Below are 19,723 nucleotides of genomic sequence, written 5' to 3' on the forward strand. Positions count from 1 at the left end.
AAAAGTCAAAGAAAAATGTTTTCCCTGATACATTTTGTACAAACGTTTTAAGAACCAGCTTTGGGTAACCTATAGACAAATTCGACTGGATATAAGGAAGTTAATATGTTTACTCTGATTTGAAAGTATCTTTTAGAACTTTTTTTTAATAATTGAGAACCTAACGTGACGATACCCAAATTGCACCTATTTTGAAAGTTTTTTCACCTACGTTTTTTTATGATCAAGAAAAAAATGTCCATACTGTGTTTATTTTGTAGCCCTATCCTTCTTTATTGTATAGATACACCAATTTAATTTTGAATCCATATTGGGTCATAAAAAATGGGTTTGAATCAACCTCCAAACTATCCATGATTCTGTAATGAGGAGTACCCAAATTGCATCCATGCTTAAATTCACATCGTCAAAAGTCTAATAACCGAGCCTTTGTTTAATTTCTTCAAATATTTTGAACAATTGGATATTAGTCCCTGCTTACTCTTCATATTTTACGAAATGGATACTTATAATATATTGTATTTGCTAATTTTAAAAAGATGACGTTTTGATGACGTCGCATGGTGACGTTTTCGTACATTTTGCTTTTTCAGTAAACAGTCCATCTGTTGATAAATACTGTGAACGTTTTGTGAATATCTAAATATGTTTACCTATGTTGAAAGACGTGCATAGTATCAAATCATAAAAATACAAATTGTTTAGTCTCTAGGAAATCTTGTAAGATTTCCGTTGCTATTTTTTCTAAATAGGTGCAATTTGGGTACTCGGTGCAATTTGGGTACCCTTACGTTACATGTATGTTGTTTATGGGTAATATGTGAAATGTTGCATGATCCCTCAAAATGACAGCAAGCGCAGTTTTCCGGACGATTTTCATTTGTACACTGCTAAAAACTGTCAGGTCCTGGCCATGGTATATTTTGGAGAAATTTTATTTTACTGATTTTTACTAAAAAAAAAAAAAATTTCTGTGTGTGCCATTGCAAGAAATAGTTTTGCTCGTTATTTTGTCATATTAAAACAAATTCTCAACAAAATTTTCCCGTTTAAACTGAACTAGAAAAAAGTTTGGCATGTGAAACGGACGAAGACATATTCTAACAGAAGTTCAAATACCAGTCCTCCCTTTTGTGTATACATATGAGAAACATTTCAAAGTTATTGATTGAATTCAAATCCATCACAAATACGGTACACATTGTAGTCCGAAAAAATAAAGGACTTCATTCCTATCAAACACCTTTTTAATTGTTTACCAGTATATTTCTTTTAGTTTTGGGTAAAATTGTAAAGGAAATAATACTATCAAGACGTCCTTCCATAAATCTTTTTTTTTCTGTTCTGACTTTGAAGAAATGACTACTTTTCGCTCAATCGAAATGGTGCATGGACATATTTTGTTTCATATTATTAGAATTATTTTCAATATTATCGGTATTAAACTTGATTATCGACACATGAAAGTTTGTCAGCATTGTCAATCATTTTAACGTTAAAGTACCAATAGTTCGGTCACTACTCAATTAAGTTTGTCGATAACGTAGCTAATTTTGACGGTAAAGAAACATCAATTCGATCACTTCTCTGTTACGGGCTGTATGATAGAGTAATTTCAAGTAAATCAAATTTGATTGAGTACCAGTTCTCTTGTTAACTTTGTGAAAAGAAAAAAAATAAGTGTGAATGTTTAATTCTTTAACAATAACTAATTTTTTATCCAGCGTTAAATGAATCCAATTTCATATCTCAACTTTAAAATTAACAAGCAATTTCTGTCAACTTGATCTTACAGTTAGGCCACCAACATTTACACTGGAAAATCATTTTTTAAGTGATTAAAAGAGTTTGATATTTCTAACAAAAGTGCCAAGAGTACAACTGGCCTTGCATCCTACCAATTTGAACAAGATTATCAAACTCAGAATCAGTACCCAACCAATCAAAAAGCACAAATTTAGTATGAATTGAGCACTGAATAAAGTTCATGCATGACCTAGAACCCTTCAGCTTATTACAATGTAGCATCAGATGACTAAAATGATGAGGATAAGATATTTAAAACAAGAATTATGTATCTCAGATGTTATGGTTTGAGGAATGGGCTTCTGTCAAAATAAAACAAAAATGAAAAATAATTTCTGTGTAATTTGAATTATGACATAAAGGGGTTGACTAAAAGTTAAGTTTTTCTTCAAAAAAGTATTAAATTTTAACATATAAGTAATTAGCGTCCTATCAAATACCCCTTGATATTTTCTCCCTCTTTCTTATGCACAATACAATAACTTGAATTAGATATATATAAAATCTTTCCTTTAGTGTAAAAACATCAATTACAAAGTGACCACTGTGTTGATAACAAAATGAAAATGGCCATTATATTCTAACAATATGATAGATAGGAACGTTTGTTTGCCAGCTGTCTAAATGTAAATTAAAGTTTGATTAAACGATTTAGCTTTGAAAAAGACCCCAGAACGTTACCTAATAGTTAGTTTTGGAGCCATATGATGTTTATATATGCTAATCCTCTTTAGAAATATCAACGGGAAATCGTTCCTAGATCCCAACCTGTTACACGATACAGGGTTGGACAAATGAAAGTTTTTGTTGACAGACATGTTGGTTATTACACAAATTATCATATTTTATCAAGCAAAATTTTCACCACAATAGAAATAAGAGGATTTAAAATATCTGAATTTAGCAGGAAGTTGCTGGGAGTTTGATTGAAAATTAAAAGATTGTTCGTCTTTCAAAAGAATGTAATTGATTTGCCATAGATTTCTTTAGATTAAGGGAAAAAAATTAAATGTGAAAACCTTACAAGTGCAGTATTCAATAAAGTCATTTTTCATACTGAATAGTACCATTCATCATTTTTATAAGCATGATAATCATGTGCTAATACCATACTTTGTCAGTTAAGTGATTATAAATTGTAGCTTTCACCAAATTATACACCAATAAGGAAAAGCCTGAAAAATGAGAAAATGACAAATTTTCCTTTGTTTTTGCAGAAAGTGCTTGACTTTCTTATTGTGTACAATATGTTTCTTGTGACATAGCTTAATCATTAAATTACTTCTAAAATAACACATATACTTGTACATATGTCACCATCAACCATGTTGGCTTGAAAAAATCGTCATCAATTAAGAAATTTGTTTGTTTAATGGCAAACATTTTTGCAATACAATTGAAATTTAAAAGCTTTGTTTCCATCTCTGCTAAGGATTTTTATTTTGTTTGATATTCATGTAAATCTAATAGTCAATTAAATTGTGAGAGCAAATCAAATTGTCTGGAATTAATTAAATATGATTTTCCAGGAAAATTCCAATAGATTATTTACATTTTGTTATTTTTGGAATTGATAAAACTTATAGAACAATACAGTGGTACATGTATACGAGTTACTCAGGTGCTCTATGCAGGAATATACAGACCATCTACCATGCTAGCATGACAATGCAAACTTCTCTATGAAATTTCACAAATCAAATTTGAAAAATCAATCAGAACAATACTAAATGAGCAAGACACTTAGCAACCAGAAATGTAAGATATACTGTGCTGAAGGGCATTCATTAATGAGGACAAAGATATTTTTTATACAAACTGAAAGTGCAGCAAAGAATTACAATTGCCACCTGTATAATACAGTATTTCATTCTAAAGCAGAAAATATTGAAATATTGATCGGTTAATGTTTGTTAGGCAATGGCTGAATTCAGCTTGTAATCATATTAATAATAAGCTGACAGAATTTTACAATGTTTTGACTTTTCTTTACTTTCAGATTCATGAATCTTCATCAGATCCCCTCCCTCACGAAGAAGAGCACAATAGAATGGCGTCCATACGTCTTCATCAGAAATTACTGAATTCCTATAATAAACCATTATTATATCACCCAGATGATGTAAGTTATATATAAAAATTAAATATTATCTTATTATTCTGACCTGAGCAGAGGATGGGAGTTATTGTAGTAAACGATCTGTCAGAATATACAGAATTTACAATTGTATTCAGAGGTCAAACCTGTTACTAGTATTAGAAAATAAACTGTCTTGTAAGTATCCTATCCTGTTGTCGGAATACCTATATATTTTTAACTTCAATTCATAGATCATCTGTTTTATAATATCCGTTTTGTCTGGTCCCCAGGGGTGACCTTTGTTGGTTGAGGTAATGAAGTCTGTACATAACGAAATATTATTTAAATCATTTTAGTGATGTTGGGTTGGTGTACTGTTTGCATCTTACCAGAATTTCCTTTTCTTCCTTTAGAATTACATTGTAATAAGTGCAACTAAATTTCATGTTATATTTGGTATATATAAATTAAATTCATTAAGCTTTTTTAAATCTTTTTCTTAACAAAATATCTTGAAATTTGACTATTTGTTGGTTTGATTGTTAGTCAGTTTTTAAGGTTTTTTAGTTAAAGCCTATCTTTAGATGAGAATTAAGCAACCTTGCGTTTCCTTTGTTTTACTTTCCAGTTCACTAACAACTTTACCGATAAAAAATCAAAAGATTAAAATCAAAAACAAAACAATAACCACATATTCTTTTATTATTGTTACAGTTAGTCATCATTTTAAAGGTAATTTAGTTCATTTTCACATCTTATTCTTTTCTAGTGTTTCTCATTCTTTAAGTTAAATCTTAAATCCAGAAATTAGAATTTAAATTTTTAATCGTGGTAAAAATTTGCCATGAATAGAATGTCGATGTTAAAGAATTTGTAAATACCTATTAATCACAGATCTTTACAGATTGTTTAAAAGTTGAACCTGTTACGGCCTATACAGATGGCTAAAAAAGTATGCTATTACAACAATAAAGAATGCTGTTTTCTTCCCCTTCAATACATTTCACATAAATAGGAAATCCTGCAGTTACATGAGTTTTACTAAAGGTTATTTTAGAAAAAGGCTTGAAATTTTGTAAATATTTTTATTAGTTTATATAAGAATAACTAAAGACTAAGATTTTTATTCAAAATCTAACCCATCTAGTTATTTATTTGACTGAAAGGAATTGTTTTAATCCCAATTTTCTTAGTTAGTGTAGCTTATGTTTTTTCATAAGAAATTAATTTTCATGAAATACTATGATAAGTGGAAAAAAATAAACAAATGAAAACATGAATTGTATATTATTTGGTAATGATAGAGAACTATATGACATAAAATGTCTTGACTGTTGGCTTTATTTCCATTGATTGATTGTTCTCTGTTTAATGTCCAGTGGACTAAAGGTTACATCCTATTGAAATAAATGTAAAAAAAAGTTTGCAATTAGTTTTTTTAACAGCAGAGTTTCCCTGTCTATCTTTTCTTTTGAAAATATCTTTTATATTTTATTTTATTATCCTTACTCCAATGAACTCTTAAACTAAATAAATTCTCAGATGGCTATCAAATAAAAGTTAAATAGACCTGGAGACATAACAGTAAACAATATTCAGATAATTTCACAAAGTTAAAAAGATACATTGTGTTTAGAATCAATACAAAAGTCAACTGTTAATATAACAGATATTTATTGATATATACAACATTTATCCACGTAAATATTTAAACAGATTGTCCTATATTTATTCATAATCCTTTTATCTTTGAAGTTTTTCTTCTTTCTTTCGTTTCTTGGAGGGGAAAATGAATATTGTGCTTGTTTCTGTGTTGAGCCTTATTGTTAAAAGTTCAAAGAACATTTAATCAAGGGATGTTAAGTTTTTATTATGAGAAAAACGGGGGCGTGTCTGCGTACCTTTCTCTCACTCAAATGTTGAAAAACAGGATTAAATATACGTTAAATAGAAAGACTTTCTTGGTGGGAGCTATGCACTTTGACTACGGTTCAAATGAACTGAACATAATTTGATTAAATACAGTTTTGACATTGTAATGTGAAATTTCTTTTATTGTCAAGAGGTACTCGATGTAACATTTAGGGCTGATATTACTGCAGGGACGTCATGGTGTGGTTTTATCCCGTCAAATAAAATATGTCCAACCTCTCTGTATTAAGATGTCAGGATATTTCTTAAAGTTGTAATAATATTGGACTAATTATCGTGATTTTATTTGAATGTCATTGGGAAATAATAGTCGTAGTAATAGAATTATATGGTGCCCCCCATTTACACCTGGAGTAGGACTTCTGTGACAAGAACGTCTGCAGAAATCTTTTAAATTTAATTGTTAGATATGTCCGTCTACTGACATTAAAATTGTCACTTGCAATCCTTTTTTTTCTATTGAGATTTGCAAAAGTAGATACTTTTCAAGGTTACAGTACAGTGATTTTGTAGGGACAGTATTCATTTTTTTTTTACAATTTTTCATGTTTGAAATAATGGGAAAAGTTTACAGTGTAAACAATGTATTGTCTTACTATCTAAAAAGATTTTAGAAAGAAGATGGCATTTAACTTTTCAACCTATACATGTTTTCTGATATTCACAGTTAGTTTGCTTCTTGTTGAAGAATTGACATATGAATGATTTTTTTTTGCAGAGACGACAGATTTGGAGTAAACGTCATGGCGATGATACACATAGTGATTTAAGTGAGGATGTGACTAGTGATAGTGGCCGTGGTGGCAGTGTTGAGAATGTCCACCACCATCAGATGTATCCAAGGAGTGGCATTGTTATATAAAGTTATGGTAAGTGTTGGTGTGTACAAGAAATAAAAAGAATACCAGGTAGTCAATGGAATATGCCAGCAACCCAGCACAATAAAAATACAGAAAAAAGCATCTAGCGGTCAACATTCTCTCCTCAACATTAGCTCATACTATATGTCAAGCTCAAAATAACACTTGGTCTAGACCGGTCATAAATGAATGAATGGAACTGAGACTTGCACATCTCTCTCATAAAATAAAACTTATTCCTAAAAAGATGAAAAGACACTAAGATCTGAAGATAAAAAAAACCCCAATCTAACGGATAATGTTTCTGACATGAGTTGAGAACTTCAACCGTATTATACTGATGACTAACAAAAACTGATCAAGCTTGAAAATTGTTGTCATTGTTTTGCATACATGTCACTTTAAAAAACCCAAATCAAACCTGAAAGAGTAGATGTTAATTTAAGATTGTGGTTGTAAGCTTAGTTAACTTTATGCTTTATTTCTATATTTTGTGGTAACTCCACCTTAGAGTTGAACAGGTTTTATTTGTTGTGATAATTATATGTTTAGATTGCTTGTAAAAAGTCATAAATCTTATGGTTAATCAGGCTAAAAAATGCACATTTCAGAAGTAATAAAATTAGATTTAGTGGACAGGGTATCTTGGTTCATGATTCTAAGGCCTTTAATTGACCAAATCGTACATAAACCTGTGATTACTGACTTAATTATAGATCAAGAGAAAGTTTGAACTTGTTAAAATGATTATTAATGAAATTTTGACATGCAATTTGAACATTTTTAAATCCCCTCATAAATCTGACATGGTGGTCACAATGATTTAATGGACTAAGGGAGATAATTTGATTATTTTATTTATTCCTACTGATTGTGACATAAGGGAGATAATTTGATTATTTTATTTATTCCTGCTGATTGTGACAAGGGAGATAATTTGATTATTTTTATTTATTCCTACTGATTGTGACAAGGGAGATAACCACAGATTTATTAATCATGGAATGGACAACATTGTCCTGTTATGTCCAGATCTTTAATCAAGTCTCTATTAAACTTTTTTCTTTTATGTACACGATTTTTTTTGGTTAAATTTGTTTCATTCTTTGTATCAAAGTTGTTTTGAAAAATTTAATGTGATTTTTTTGGTTCTTTCATTATCCTGAAGTAGGATAGGTTATATGACAGATCTTATTTTTACCATTTTTTTTAGAATTAGGTTATTATTTGTGTCTATCTTTTAATATTTTATATTTAGTGTCCATTATATGGTTTACCATCCAAGAAATAACTTAGAATACTTTATTTTTCAGATTATTACAGATTTTTCCTGAAAGCAGTATTTTTAAAGACTTAATACCTCATTGAGATTTTTATGACTCTGATATTACCTATATGAATCCACCTGTTAGATACAGAGAGACTTACAGAGCTACTGATATACACTATACAGAGCCAATGATGTCCACGATACACTGCCACTGATGTTACTCTGCCACTCTCAGATTATATCCTCACTATAAGATGTAAGTATACATAGAGATCAAATATTCTGCTAAAATTTGCATACTGTATGCAGTATTGCTTAGTAGATCAACATTCCTAAACATTAAGATTTTTTTTAATATTAAGAAATTCTTTATTGTACTATGAGTTGTTACAACTACCCTATAGAGTACCGGTACAACTTTTCTATGTAGTTGTTACAAATCATTTCCTGTGTATTTTTTTTTTTTTTTTTTTTATATATTTCTAAATTTGTAAAGAGATATAAAAATCTAAAAAAAGATGCAAAACATGAAAATGAATAAGAAATACATAGTAAACCATTACAAATTTATACGAGATAGTTACACTATTGTAAAGAAAGTTGGGGATGACAACATACACTAGAATATAACTTAAGCAAGCATCAATCAATCATCATATGATAGAACAAAGTTGATTTAGAAATGTTAGTCATTTAATTGTTTTTCATTAATTTCTGTTTCACTGAAAGGTTGAAATTCATTGGTAGATAACAATTTACATATTTCTGAGTAAAACGTCAATTACCTATAATAAAATCCCATTTACAGACATTAAATATGGTATCTATTGTAAATTTACTTCACAGAATAAACAGTTCTAAAATAAGTTAAAATTGTTTTACAGTTTTAATGCTACTATTAAATTTATATTTTTACCATTAGATATTAACTGTTAATCTCCTTTGATATGTTATTTTAATACCTATATATTTATTTCCAGGTTTGTTCACAAATGGTGCTAAAGTCTTCAAAGGGAGTTAATCCTTCTTGTTATTGAAGGGGAGATAATCTGGTGCATAAAATTCCTTGAACTTTGATCTCACTACAAACTAAGCTGTGAATTCCATGTTATCAATTCTTGCTAGAATTTATCTCTAGTCTTATCTCATGTTTCATTGTAAATTTATCATTGATATAGAAATCCTGTTATTTATGATAATGTTATTTGTTATTGTTTTATATTTTTTTAAAGATTAAAAATCTTGAAATGTAAACTTATTCTTCTTTTTATTAACCTGTTCAAAATGTATGAATATATATGAATCAGGTATTATCTCAGCAATACTGCTATTCCCTAAAGAACAGCACATATGTAAAAAAATGTTTTCTGTGTAAATATATAATATGAAGATGTGGTATGATTGCTGAAGAAACAACTCTCCACAAGAGACCAAATGACACAGAAATTAACAACTATAGGTCACTGTACTACATCTTTCAACAATGAGCAAGGCCTATACTGCATAGCAAGCTATAAAAGATCCTGAAATGATGACCTTATTTATATACCAAATAATGTATGAAAAACAATTATGTTACACAGCCACAAACAACAATTACTGAATTACAGGCTCCTGACTTTGGACTTGCAAATGCAGAATGTGGCGAGGTTAAACTAGTTTGTTGGAGCCAGACTCTCCCAAATTCTGGGATAGTGATGAAATTGAAGACTGGTAGATCAACATATGTATAGGTTTAAATAGTTCTTTAAGATTTTAGCAATCCAACATTACATAGAGAGTGTACAAAGACATAAGTACAGGAAAACACTTATCTGTTTTATCAATAACAAGAAACACACAAATTTCAAGCATTAAATAATACAGGAAAACGCTATCCTTTATATCCAATAAAAAGAAAGACAACATTCAAACAATCAAACAGTACAGGAAAATGCTATCCTTTATATCCAATAACAAGAAACACAACATTCAAACAATAAACTGTGCGTTTACAAATTTTCTCATCACTTGGCGTCTGTCGTCCGTCGTCGTCCTGCATTAACTTTTACAAAAATCTTCTCCTCTGAAACTACTGGGCCAAATTTAACCAAACTTGGCCACAATCATCATTGGGGTATCTAGTTTTAAAAATGTGTCCGGTGACTCGGCCAACCAACCAAGATGGCCGCCATGGCTAAAAATAGAACATAGGAGTAAAATGCAGTTTTTGGCTTATAACTCAAAAACCAAAGCATTTAGAGCAAATTTGACAGAGGTAATATTGTTCATCAGGTCAAGATGTATCTGCCCTAAAATTTTCAGATGAATCAAACATTTCGTTGTTGGGTTGCTGCCCCTGAAATGGTAATTTTAAGGAAATTTTGCTGTTTTGGGTTATTATCTTGAATATTATTATAGATAGAGATAAACTGTAAACAGCAATAATGTTCAGCAAAGTAAGATCTACAAATAAGTCAACATGACCAAAATGGTCAGTTGACCACTTTAGGAGTTATTGCCCTTTATAGTCAATTTTTAACCATTTTTCGTAAATCTTAGTAATCTTTTAGAAAAATCTTCTCCTCTAAAACTACTGGGCCAAATTTAACCAAACTTAGCCATAATCATCATTGGGGTATCTAGTTAAAAAATGTGTCCGGTAACTCAGCCAACAAACCAAGATGGCCGCCATGGCTAAAAATAGAACATGGGGGTAAAATGCAGTTTTTGGCTTATAACTCAAAAACCAAAGCATTAAGAGCAAATCTGACAGGAAGTAAAATTGTTGATCAGGTCACGATCTATCTGCCCTGGAATTTTCAGATGAATCGGATAATCAGTTGTTAGGTTGCTGCCCCTGAATTGGTAATTTGAGGAAATTTTGCTGTTTTTTTGTTATTATCTTGAATATTATTATAGATAGAGATAAACTGTAAACAGCAATAATGTACAGCAAAGTAAGAACTAAAAATAAGTCAGTATGACCAAAATAGTCAATTGACCCCCTAAGGAGTTATTGCCCTTCATAGTCAATTTTTAACAATTTTCTTAAAATTTGAAGATTTTCAATAACATTTTCCTCAGAAAGTACTCTTATAGATAGAGATAATTGTAAGCAGCAAGAATGTTTAGTAAAGTAAGATCTTCAAACACATCACCATCACCAAAACACAATTTTGTCATGAATCCATCTGTGTCCATTGTTTAATTTTCACATAGACCAAGGTGAGCGACACAGGCTCTTTAGAGCCTCTAGTTTTGAAATACTAAGGCTTTTATACCTCAGGCATAGATTACCTTAGCTGTATTTGGCAAAACTTTTAGGAATTTTGGTTCTCAATGCTCTTCAACTTCATACTTTATTTGGCCTTTTTAACTTTTTTGGATTCGATCGTCACTGATGAGTCTTTTGTAGATGAAACGCGTGTCTGGCCTATATACTAAATTTAGTCCTGGTATCTATGATGAGTTTATATATCTGTATACAGGAAAAACACAACCTTTATATCCAATTACAAGAAAAACAGAGCATTCAAACAATAAATATTACAGGAAAATGCTATCCTTTATATCCAATAACAAGAAAAACAGAGCATTGAACCAATAAACAGTACAGGAAAATGCTTTCCTTTGTATCCAATAACAAGAAAAACAGAGCATTGAACCAATAAACAGTACAGGAAAATGCTATCCTTTATATCCAATAACAAGAAAAACAGAGCATTGAACCAATAAACAGTACAGGAAAATGCTATCCTTTGTATCCAATAACAAGAAAAACAGAGCATTGAACCAATAAACAGTACAGGAAAATGCTATCCTTTGTATCCAATAACAAGAAAAACAGAGCATTGAACCAATAAACAGTACAGGAAAATGCTATCCTTTGTATCCAATAACAAGAAAAACAGAGCATTGAACCAATAAACAGTACAGGAAAATGCTATCCTTTGTATCCAATAACAAGAAAAACAGAGCATTGAACCAATAAACAGTACAGGAAAATGCTATCCTTTATATCCAATAACAAGAAAAACAGAGCATTGAACCAATAAACAGTACAGGAAAATGCTTTCCTTTGTATCCAATAACAAGAAAAACAGAACATTGAACCAATAAACAGTACAGGAAAATGCTATCCTTTATATCCAATAACAAGAAAAACAGAGCATTGAACCAATAAACAGTACAGGAAAATGCTATCCTTTATATCCAATAACAAGAAAAACAGAACATTCAAGCTATAAAAAAGTACAGGAAAACCCTATCCTTTATATCCAATAACAAGAAAAACAGAACATTCAAGCAATAAAAAAGTACAGGAAAACGCTATCCTTTATATCCAATAAGAAGAAACACAGAACATTCAAACAATAAACAGTACAGGAAAAATGCTATCCCTTATATCCAATAACAAAAGACCATTCAAGCAATAAACAATACAGGAAAAAACACTAGCCTTTATATCCAATAACAAGAAACACAGAATATTCAAGCAATAAAACAGTACAGAAAAAAACACTATCCTTTATATCCTAGAACAAGAAACACAGAACATTGAAGCAAGAGACATTACAGAAAAAAAAGCTATCATTTATAACCAATAACAAGAAACACGGAACATTAAAGCAACAAACTGTACAGAAAAAACGCTATCCTTTATATCCAATAACAAGATAGACAGAGCATTGCAACAATAAACAGTACAGTAAAAACGCTATCCTTTATATCCAATACATGTAACAAGAAAGAACATTCAAACAATAAACAGTACAGAAAAAAACACTATCCTTTATATCCTAGAACAAGAAACACAAAACATTCAAACAATAAACAGTACAGGAAAAACACTATCCTTAATATCCAATAACAAGAAACACAAAACATTGGAGCAACAAAACAGTACAGGAAAAAGCTATCCTTTATATGCAATAACAAGAAACACAAAACATTGGAATAATAAACAGTACAGGAAAAACACTATCCTTAATATCCAATAACAAGAAACACAAAACATTGGAGCAATAAACAGTACAGGAAAAACACTATCCTTAATATCCAATAACAAGAAACACAAAACATTGGAATAATAAACAGTACAGGAAAAACACTATCCTTAATATCCAATAACAAGAAACACAAAACATTGGAGCAATAAACAGTACAGGAAATAGCTATCCTTTATATCCAATAACAAGACACACAAAACATTGGAATAATAAACAGTACAGGAAAAACACTATCCTTAATATCCAATAACAAGAAACACAAAACATTGGAGCAATAAACAGTACAGGAAAAACACTATCCTTTATATGCAGTAACAAGAAACACAAAACATTGGAGCAATAAACAGTACAGGAAATAGCTATCCTTTATATCCAATAACAAGACACACACAAAATATTTAAACAATAACATCCAGTATAAACATTTCTTGTGATAATAGAAACTGAATATTTAATTGAAAATGAGCTTGAAACATTGAAATTTGCTGCTTTATTCAAGAGAGGTCTAGACAAATTGGGAGCAGTTTGCTCATCAGTTTACATATTAGTACAAACAGTCTATATACAAGTTCCAACTACTTCATTAATTGGAGAGTAAGCTGGACAAAGTTTTTTACAGACCTTTAGATATCCAAGCTTATAGACAGCAAGTAGTTTGTTTTCTGTTGTGGTTGTTTTCCAAAAGAGAAAATATAAATAAGAGAAAGTTTATCTCAATGTTTAAAGTGAAATGGTTGGGATGTTTGTGATTTGCACTGAGGTTCTGATCATTCATCTTTTAGGGAATGCAGGTGTGTTTTCTTCTTTATAGGAAAATAAACTTGTTCTACTAGGTCATTTAAAAAGAGGATGTGGTATGATTGCCAATGAGACAACTATCCACAAAATAACAAAATGACACAGACATTAACAACTATAGGTAACCGTACGGCCTTCAACAATGAGCAAAGCCCATACCACATAGTCAGCTATAATAGGCCCCGATAAGACAATGTTGGCCGAAGGGCTAGTATGAGCTTTTTTCCATCACTTGGCGTCTGTCATCCCATGCTGTCTGTCGGCCTTTAACTTTTACAAAAATCTACTCTGAAACTACAAAGCCAAACTTAATGAAACTTGGCCACATTATTATTGGAATATCTACGTGTTTTGAATGCCTACTAATCAACATGGCTAATAATAGAATATAAGAGTAAATTACAATTTTGACTATTTTCCTGAATTCGCTTTAAAAGATTAGAATAAAATTGACAAGGCAAACAAGTTCAGAATTTAGCTTTTTTCTTGGATTATAACTGTCAAATGACTTCTTTCAGGAGTTAGTGACCTTTATTCTTTACGTTTTTGCCCTTTTTCTGCATGAAAAACCTATAATAGATACATAGATAGAAATTGAGAAAAATAATCACCAAGAAAAGATCCATAGGTATGTTTAACATGGCTGAACTCATCATCATTGACCAGTCAGATAAGGGAAGGCTACAGTTTTGTTTTGTTTAAACCCGACATTTTATGTGCATTCGGACACTGTAATTCAGTGGTTGCGTTGGTTGCGGCTATGTTTCGGTCAATATAAAATGTAATTATAAGTAATATAAACTAGATCGTTACTTTTTCTTCTCTCCCACTTATCTGTTACATTGTGTCATGCTGGACTTTTTATTGCTAACTATACGATATCTTAGTCATTGTGTTATGCCGTATGATGACCAATGATTGTTTACACCATCGTTTTTTTTTTTTTATGTCTGGTGGATATATTATATATAGTGCAGTTCACATTAAACTTTTCTGGCTAGTTGTATTGTAATCATTTTACTAATATGTATTTGTTGTTTATATACAGGTTGCACTACAATAAACCATGCATTCAATCTTTCATACTCATTTGCAATTACACATAATGTTCTAACTTTCAATTTGCAGATATTGCATTCCCAGTTAGAAATCCTCCTTTTTTTAACCTATATATACAACAAATATGATACTGTTTGCAAATGACTTCAATCTAATTAAAATATTGATCTCTGATTACGTTATACCACATGTGAGCTCATATATAGAATAACGTAAGCATATGAGCTCAAAGTTGGAGCGTTGGGCTCTGAAATGTTTAACACGAACATTTGTGACTGTTTCAGAGTATCATTTAGTTAAATATTTGGTGATTAAAATGCACAACTTTGAGAAGTCTCGTTTAATTTATCCCAAAGTTTTATAAGTTAAGACTGTATGCTGAACTCGAGATATATATACGAATATTTGTATCGTTGTGCTGCTGTAGCTGTTTGAGTTATGCCGCTTTGAACAACAAACGTTTGTTAATAAAAAGTATAAGGGCGATAACTATAAAATTTAAAGAAAACTAATTTTGGTCAAGATTACTTTTCGGATTATCTTTCATTGTTAAGTTTTACAATATTTTTTCATTTTTCTTTTTAAGTTCAATTTATACATTTATATTTTACTGGAGACGTTTGAAACTGATTCCCATATTGATGAAAATTGGCAGAAATCAATAGATTTATCCCCATGTCGATAAAAAAAAAACATTTCGAAATACAATCGTACACTTGAAAACAAATCTGAAAAATTTCACTAGCTGAAATTTTGCGTACCCATTTATATTGTCTTACTATCATCGAAAGAATTTCCTTAGTCACTTGGTAAACTCTGATATATATAAAAAAAAGAGTAAAACTTTAATAGCTGCGTGTTGAAAAAAAACCAGGGAAAAATAATGTGTTAGACATAAAATCTAAAGCTCTTTCAAAATACAAATTTCAAAATGATAAATATTATCATTAGCAGGGTGCAATATTTCCTAAAATGTATATATCTTTTCCTTTTATTTTGCCTGATACTATCAAATACTGCTTTGGTATGTATAAGGTTTTAAGTTGAAACTAGAATTTTGAGTGAACTCACAGATGTTTATAATTGTATAAATATACATATGCTAACTTTACAGCACCAAAACACATATGGGGATAATACCATACATTGGAGACCTGTTGGTGACCTTCTGCTGTTGTCTGCTCTAACGGTTGGGTTGTTGTCTTTTTGACACATTCCCCATTTCCATTCTCAATTTTAATTTTAACTAGACCCGTCCATAGAATATTGTCTGAGGAGAGAATATTTACGGGAAAGATAAAACTTGCACAGTGTGTTCAAATATGTTAACACTGAAATGATTATGTTTTTTCAGAAATTGCCCCCGTTATCCGTTACACATTTATCGTATTTTGTCTGTAAGAAGATCTCATATTATTTTCTGAAGTTACTGTCATGTGAGTAATACTGAGTATGTCTTTTTTTCCCCGACCTTCTCTTTATTATTCAGCGTTATTTCCCCAAATCTTTAATCTCCTTTGAAAAATTGGCTAGATTTAATTTAGAGAACTTGATTTTACAAAAACATTCACAAAAGAAAGTGCACTTTGATAAGAACTGCCAAATCAGGACACTAAATGAGGTATGCAGTCTATAGGCGTGAGCTTATACATTACCTTGACTGTGAGATGAGTAAGCAAAATATATCCCTTTGTTTTGGAAGATTTTCAAGTATGTCATGTGATCATTTGTCTTGAATTAATAAAGCATGTTACTTCTTTACCATTCCAAGAGCAAACCACGTTGAAAATAACTATACAGCAGTGCTACATGTATGGCGATTTGTATTTTTGTACAAAGGCATGAATGATATGTGCTAAATCACAAACAGCCTTTACGAAAAAGTAAATACTTACTTTCACATGGGTTAAACAATATTATATTTGATACCAGAAGAACAAACACAATACTAAACCATAGGAGTAACAGAAAGTAGAATAAAAGACATACAGATATAATGGTTAATAGTTGTGGTACTTTAATTTCTGAAGAATTTGAACTAATCTTATACCGTGTGAAAAGCATATTTGTGTGTTGGAAAAAAGGTTTTATTTCTATTATCAATTTCTATTTTCTATTTCTATTATATGTTTTATGTTTGCTGTCTCTCACATATATATCTGTGACATATACCCAACATATCTGTAACATACTAACCACTTCTCCCTGAGACATATATCCCTCATTATTCAGTGACATTTAACCAACATCTCTCTGCGACAAATCACCCACATCTTTCGATGATATGTACTCCACATCTCTCTATAAAATATGGTCCATAAAATATACCCCACATCTCTCTGTGACATATACCCAACATCTCTCAATGACATATTCGCAACTTCTTTCTGCGACAAAACCTCAAATCTTTGTGACATATACCCACATATCCTATGGTTTATATCCCACATCTCTCTATGACATATATACCCACATATCTCTATAGCATATACCCCAAATCTCTATGACATATACCTATATATCTCTATGACATATACCTACATATCTCTATGACATATACCCCAAATCTCTATGACATATATACCCACATATCTCTAGCATATACCCCAAATCTCTGTGACATATACCTATATATCTCTATGACATATACCCAAAATCTCTGTGACATATACCTACATATCTCTATGACATATACCCCACATATCTCTATTTATATCCCACATATTTCTATGACATATACCCCACATATCTCTATTTATATCCCACATATTTCTATGACATATAACCAACTTCTCTCTGAGACAAAACCTCACTGAATATCTGTGACATATAACCAACATCTCTCTATGACATATACCCCACATATATGTGACATATAATCCACATATCTCTATGACATATACACCACATCTCTATGTGACAAAACCTCAAATCTCTGTGACACATAACCCACATATCTATGATAAAACCTCAAATCTCTAGGACAGATACCCCACATCTATCCTAGACATATACCCCACATCTCTATATTACATATACACTACATCTCTCTAAGGCATATACCCAACTTCTCTCTGACAAAACCTCAAATATCTGTGTCATATAGTCTACATATCTATGACAAAACCTAAAATCTCTGTGGCATAAACTCCACATCTCTATGTGATATATACCCACATCTCTCTATGATATGTACCCAACATCTCTCTATGGCATATACCCCCAATGTCTCTATGACAAAACCCCACATATCTGTGACATAAACTCTACATCTCTCTGTGACATATACCCAACTTCTCTCTTTGGCATAAACTCCACATCTCTTTGTGACATATACCCACATCTCTCTATGATATGTACCCAACATCTCTCTATGGCATATACCCCCAATGTCTCTATGACAAAACCCCACATATCTGTGACATAAACTCTACATCTCTCTGTGACATATACCCAACTTCTCTCTTTGGCATAAACTCCACATCTCTATGTGACATATACCCACATCTCTCTATGATATGTACCCAACATCTCTCTATGGCATATACCCCCAATGTCTCTATGACAAAACCCCACATATCTGTGACATAAACTCTACATCTCTCTGTGACATATACCAAACTTCTCTCTTTGGCATAAACTCCACATCTCTTTGTGACATATACCCACATCTCTCTATGATATGTACCCAACATCTCTCTATGGCATATACCCCCAATGTCTCTATGACAAAACCCCACATATCTGTGACATAAACTCTACATCTCTCTGTGACATATACCCAACTTCTCTCTTTGGCATAAACTCCACATCTCTTTGTGACATATACCCACATCTCTCTATGATATGTACCCAACATCTCTCTATGGCATATACCCCCAATGTCTCTATGACAAAACCCCACATATCTGTGACATAAACTCTACATCTCTCTGTGACATATACCCAACTTCTCTCTTTGGCATAAACTCCACATCTCTTTGTGACATATACCCACATCTCTCTATGATATGTACCCAACATCTCTCTATGGCATATACCCCCAATGTCTCTATGACAAAACCCCACATATCTGTGACATAAACTCTACATCTCTCTGTGACATATACCCAACTTCTCTCTTTGGCATAAACTCCACATCTCTATGTGACATATACCCACATCTCTCTATGATATGTACCTAACATCTCTCTATGGCATATACCCCCAATGTCTCTATGACAAAACCCCACATATCTGTGACATAAACTCTACATCTCTCTGTGACATATACCCAACTTCTCTCTTTGGCATAAACTCCACATCTCTATGTGATATATACCCACATCTCTCTATGATATGTACCCAACATCTCTCTATGGCATATACCCCCAATGTCTCTATGACAAAACCCCACATATCTGTGACATAAACTCTACATCTCTCTGTGACATATACCAAACTTCTCTCTTTGGCATAAACTCCACATCTCTTTGTGACATATACCCACATCTCTCTATGATATGTACCCAACATCTCTCTATGGCATATACCCCCAATGTCTCTATGACAAAACCCCACATATCTGTGACATTAACTCTACATCTCTCTGTGACATATACCCAACTTCTCTCTTTGGCATAAACTCCACATCTCTTTGTGACATATACCCACATATCTCTATGATATGTACCCAACATCTCTCTATGGCATATACCCCCAATGTCTCTATGACAAAACCCCACATATCTGTGACATAAACTCTACATCTCTCTGTGACATATACCAAACTTCTCTCTTTGGCATAAACTCCACATCTCTTTGTGACATATACCCACATATCTCTATGATATGTACCCAACATCTCTCTATGGCATATACCCCCAATGTCTCTATGACAAAACCCCACATATCTGTGACATAAACTCTACATCTCTCTGTGACATAT

General features: G+C 31.5%; 1 protein-coding gene across 14 annotated transcripts in view; it reads left to right on the forward strand.

Moving 5' to 3' along the window:
• LOC139484730 (protocadherin-11 X-linked-like) overlaps positions 1 to 9,202 on the forward strand; it is a 64,753-nt gene extending 55,551 nt beyond the window's left edge. For all 14 annotated transcript variants that reach the window (XM_071268624.1, XM_071268631.1, XM_071268625.1 and 11 more), the window contains 4 exons: positions 3,806 to 3,928; positions 6,537 to 6,687; positions 7,992 to 8,204; positions 8,929 to 9,202. In XM_071268624.1, coding sequence (XP_071124725.1) covers positions 3,806 to 3,928; positions 6,537 to 6,680 — 267 coding nt within the window. In that variant the 3' untranslated portion in view covers positions 6,681 to 6,687; positions 7,992 to 8,204; positions 8,929 to 9,202. The remainder of the gene's footprint in view (positions 1 to 3,805; positions 3,929 to 6,536; positions 6,688 to 7,991; positions 8,205 to 8,928) is intronic.
• Positions 9,203 to 19,723: the final 10,521 nt, after the last annotated feature.

Source organism: Mytilus edulis, chromosome 8 (genome assembly GCF_963676685.1).
Source record: "Mytilus edulis chromosome 8, xbMytEdul2.2, whole genome shotgun sequence".
In the NCBI taxonomy this organism is placed as follows: Eukaryota; Metazoa; Mollusca; class Bivalvia; order Mytilida; family Mytilidae; genus Mytilus; species Mytilus edulis.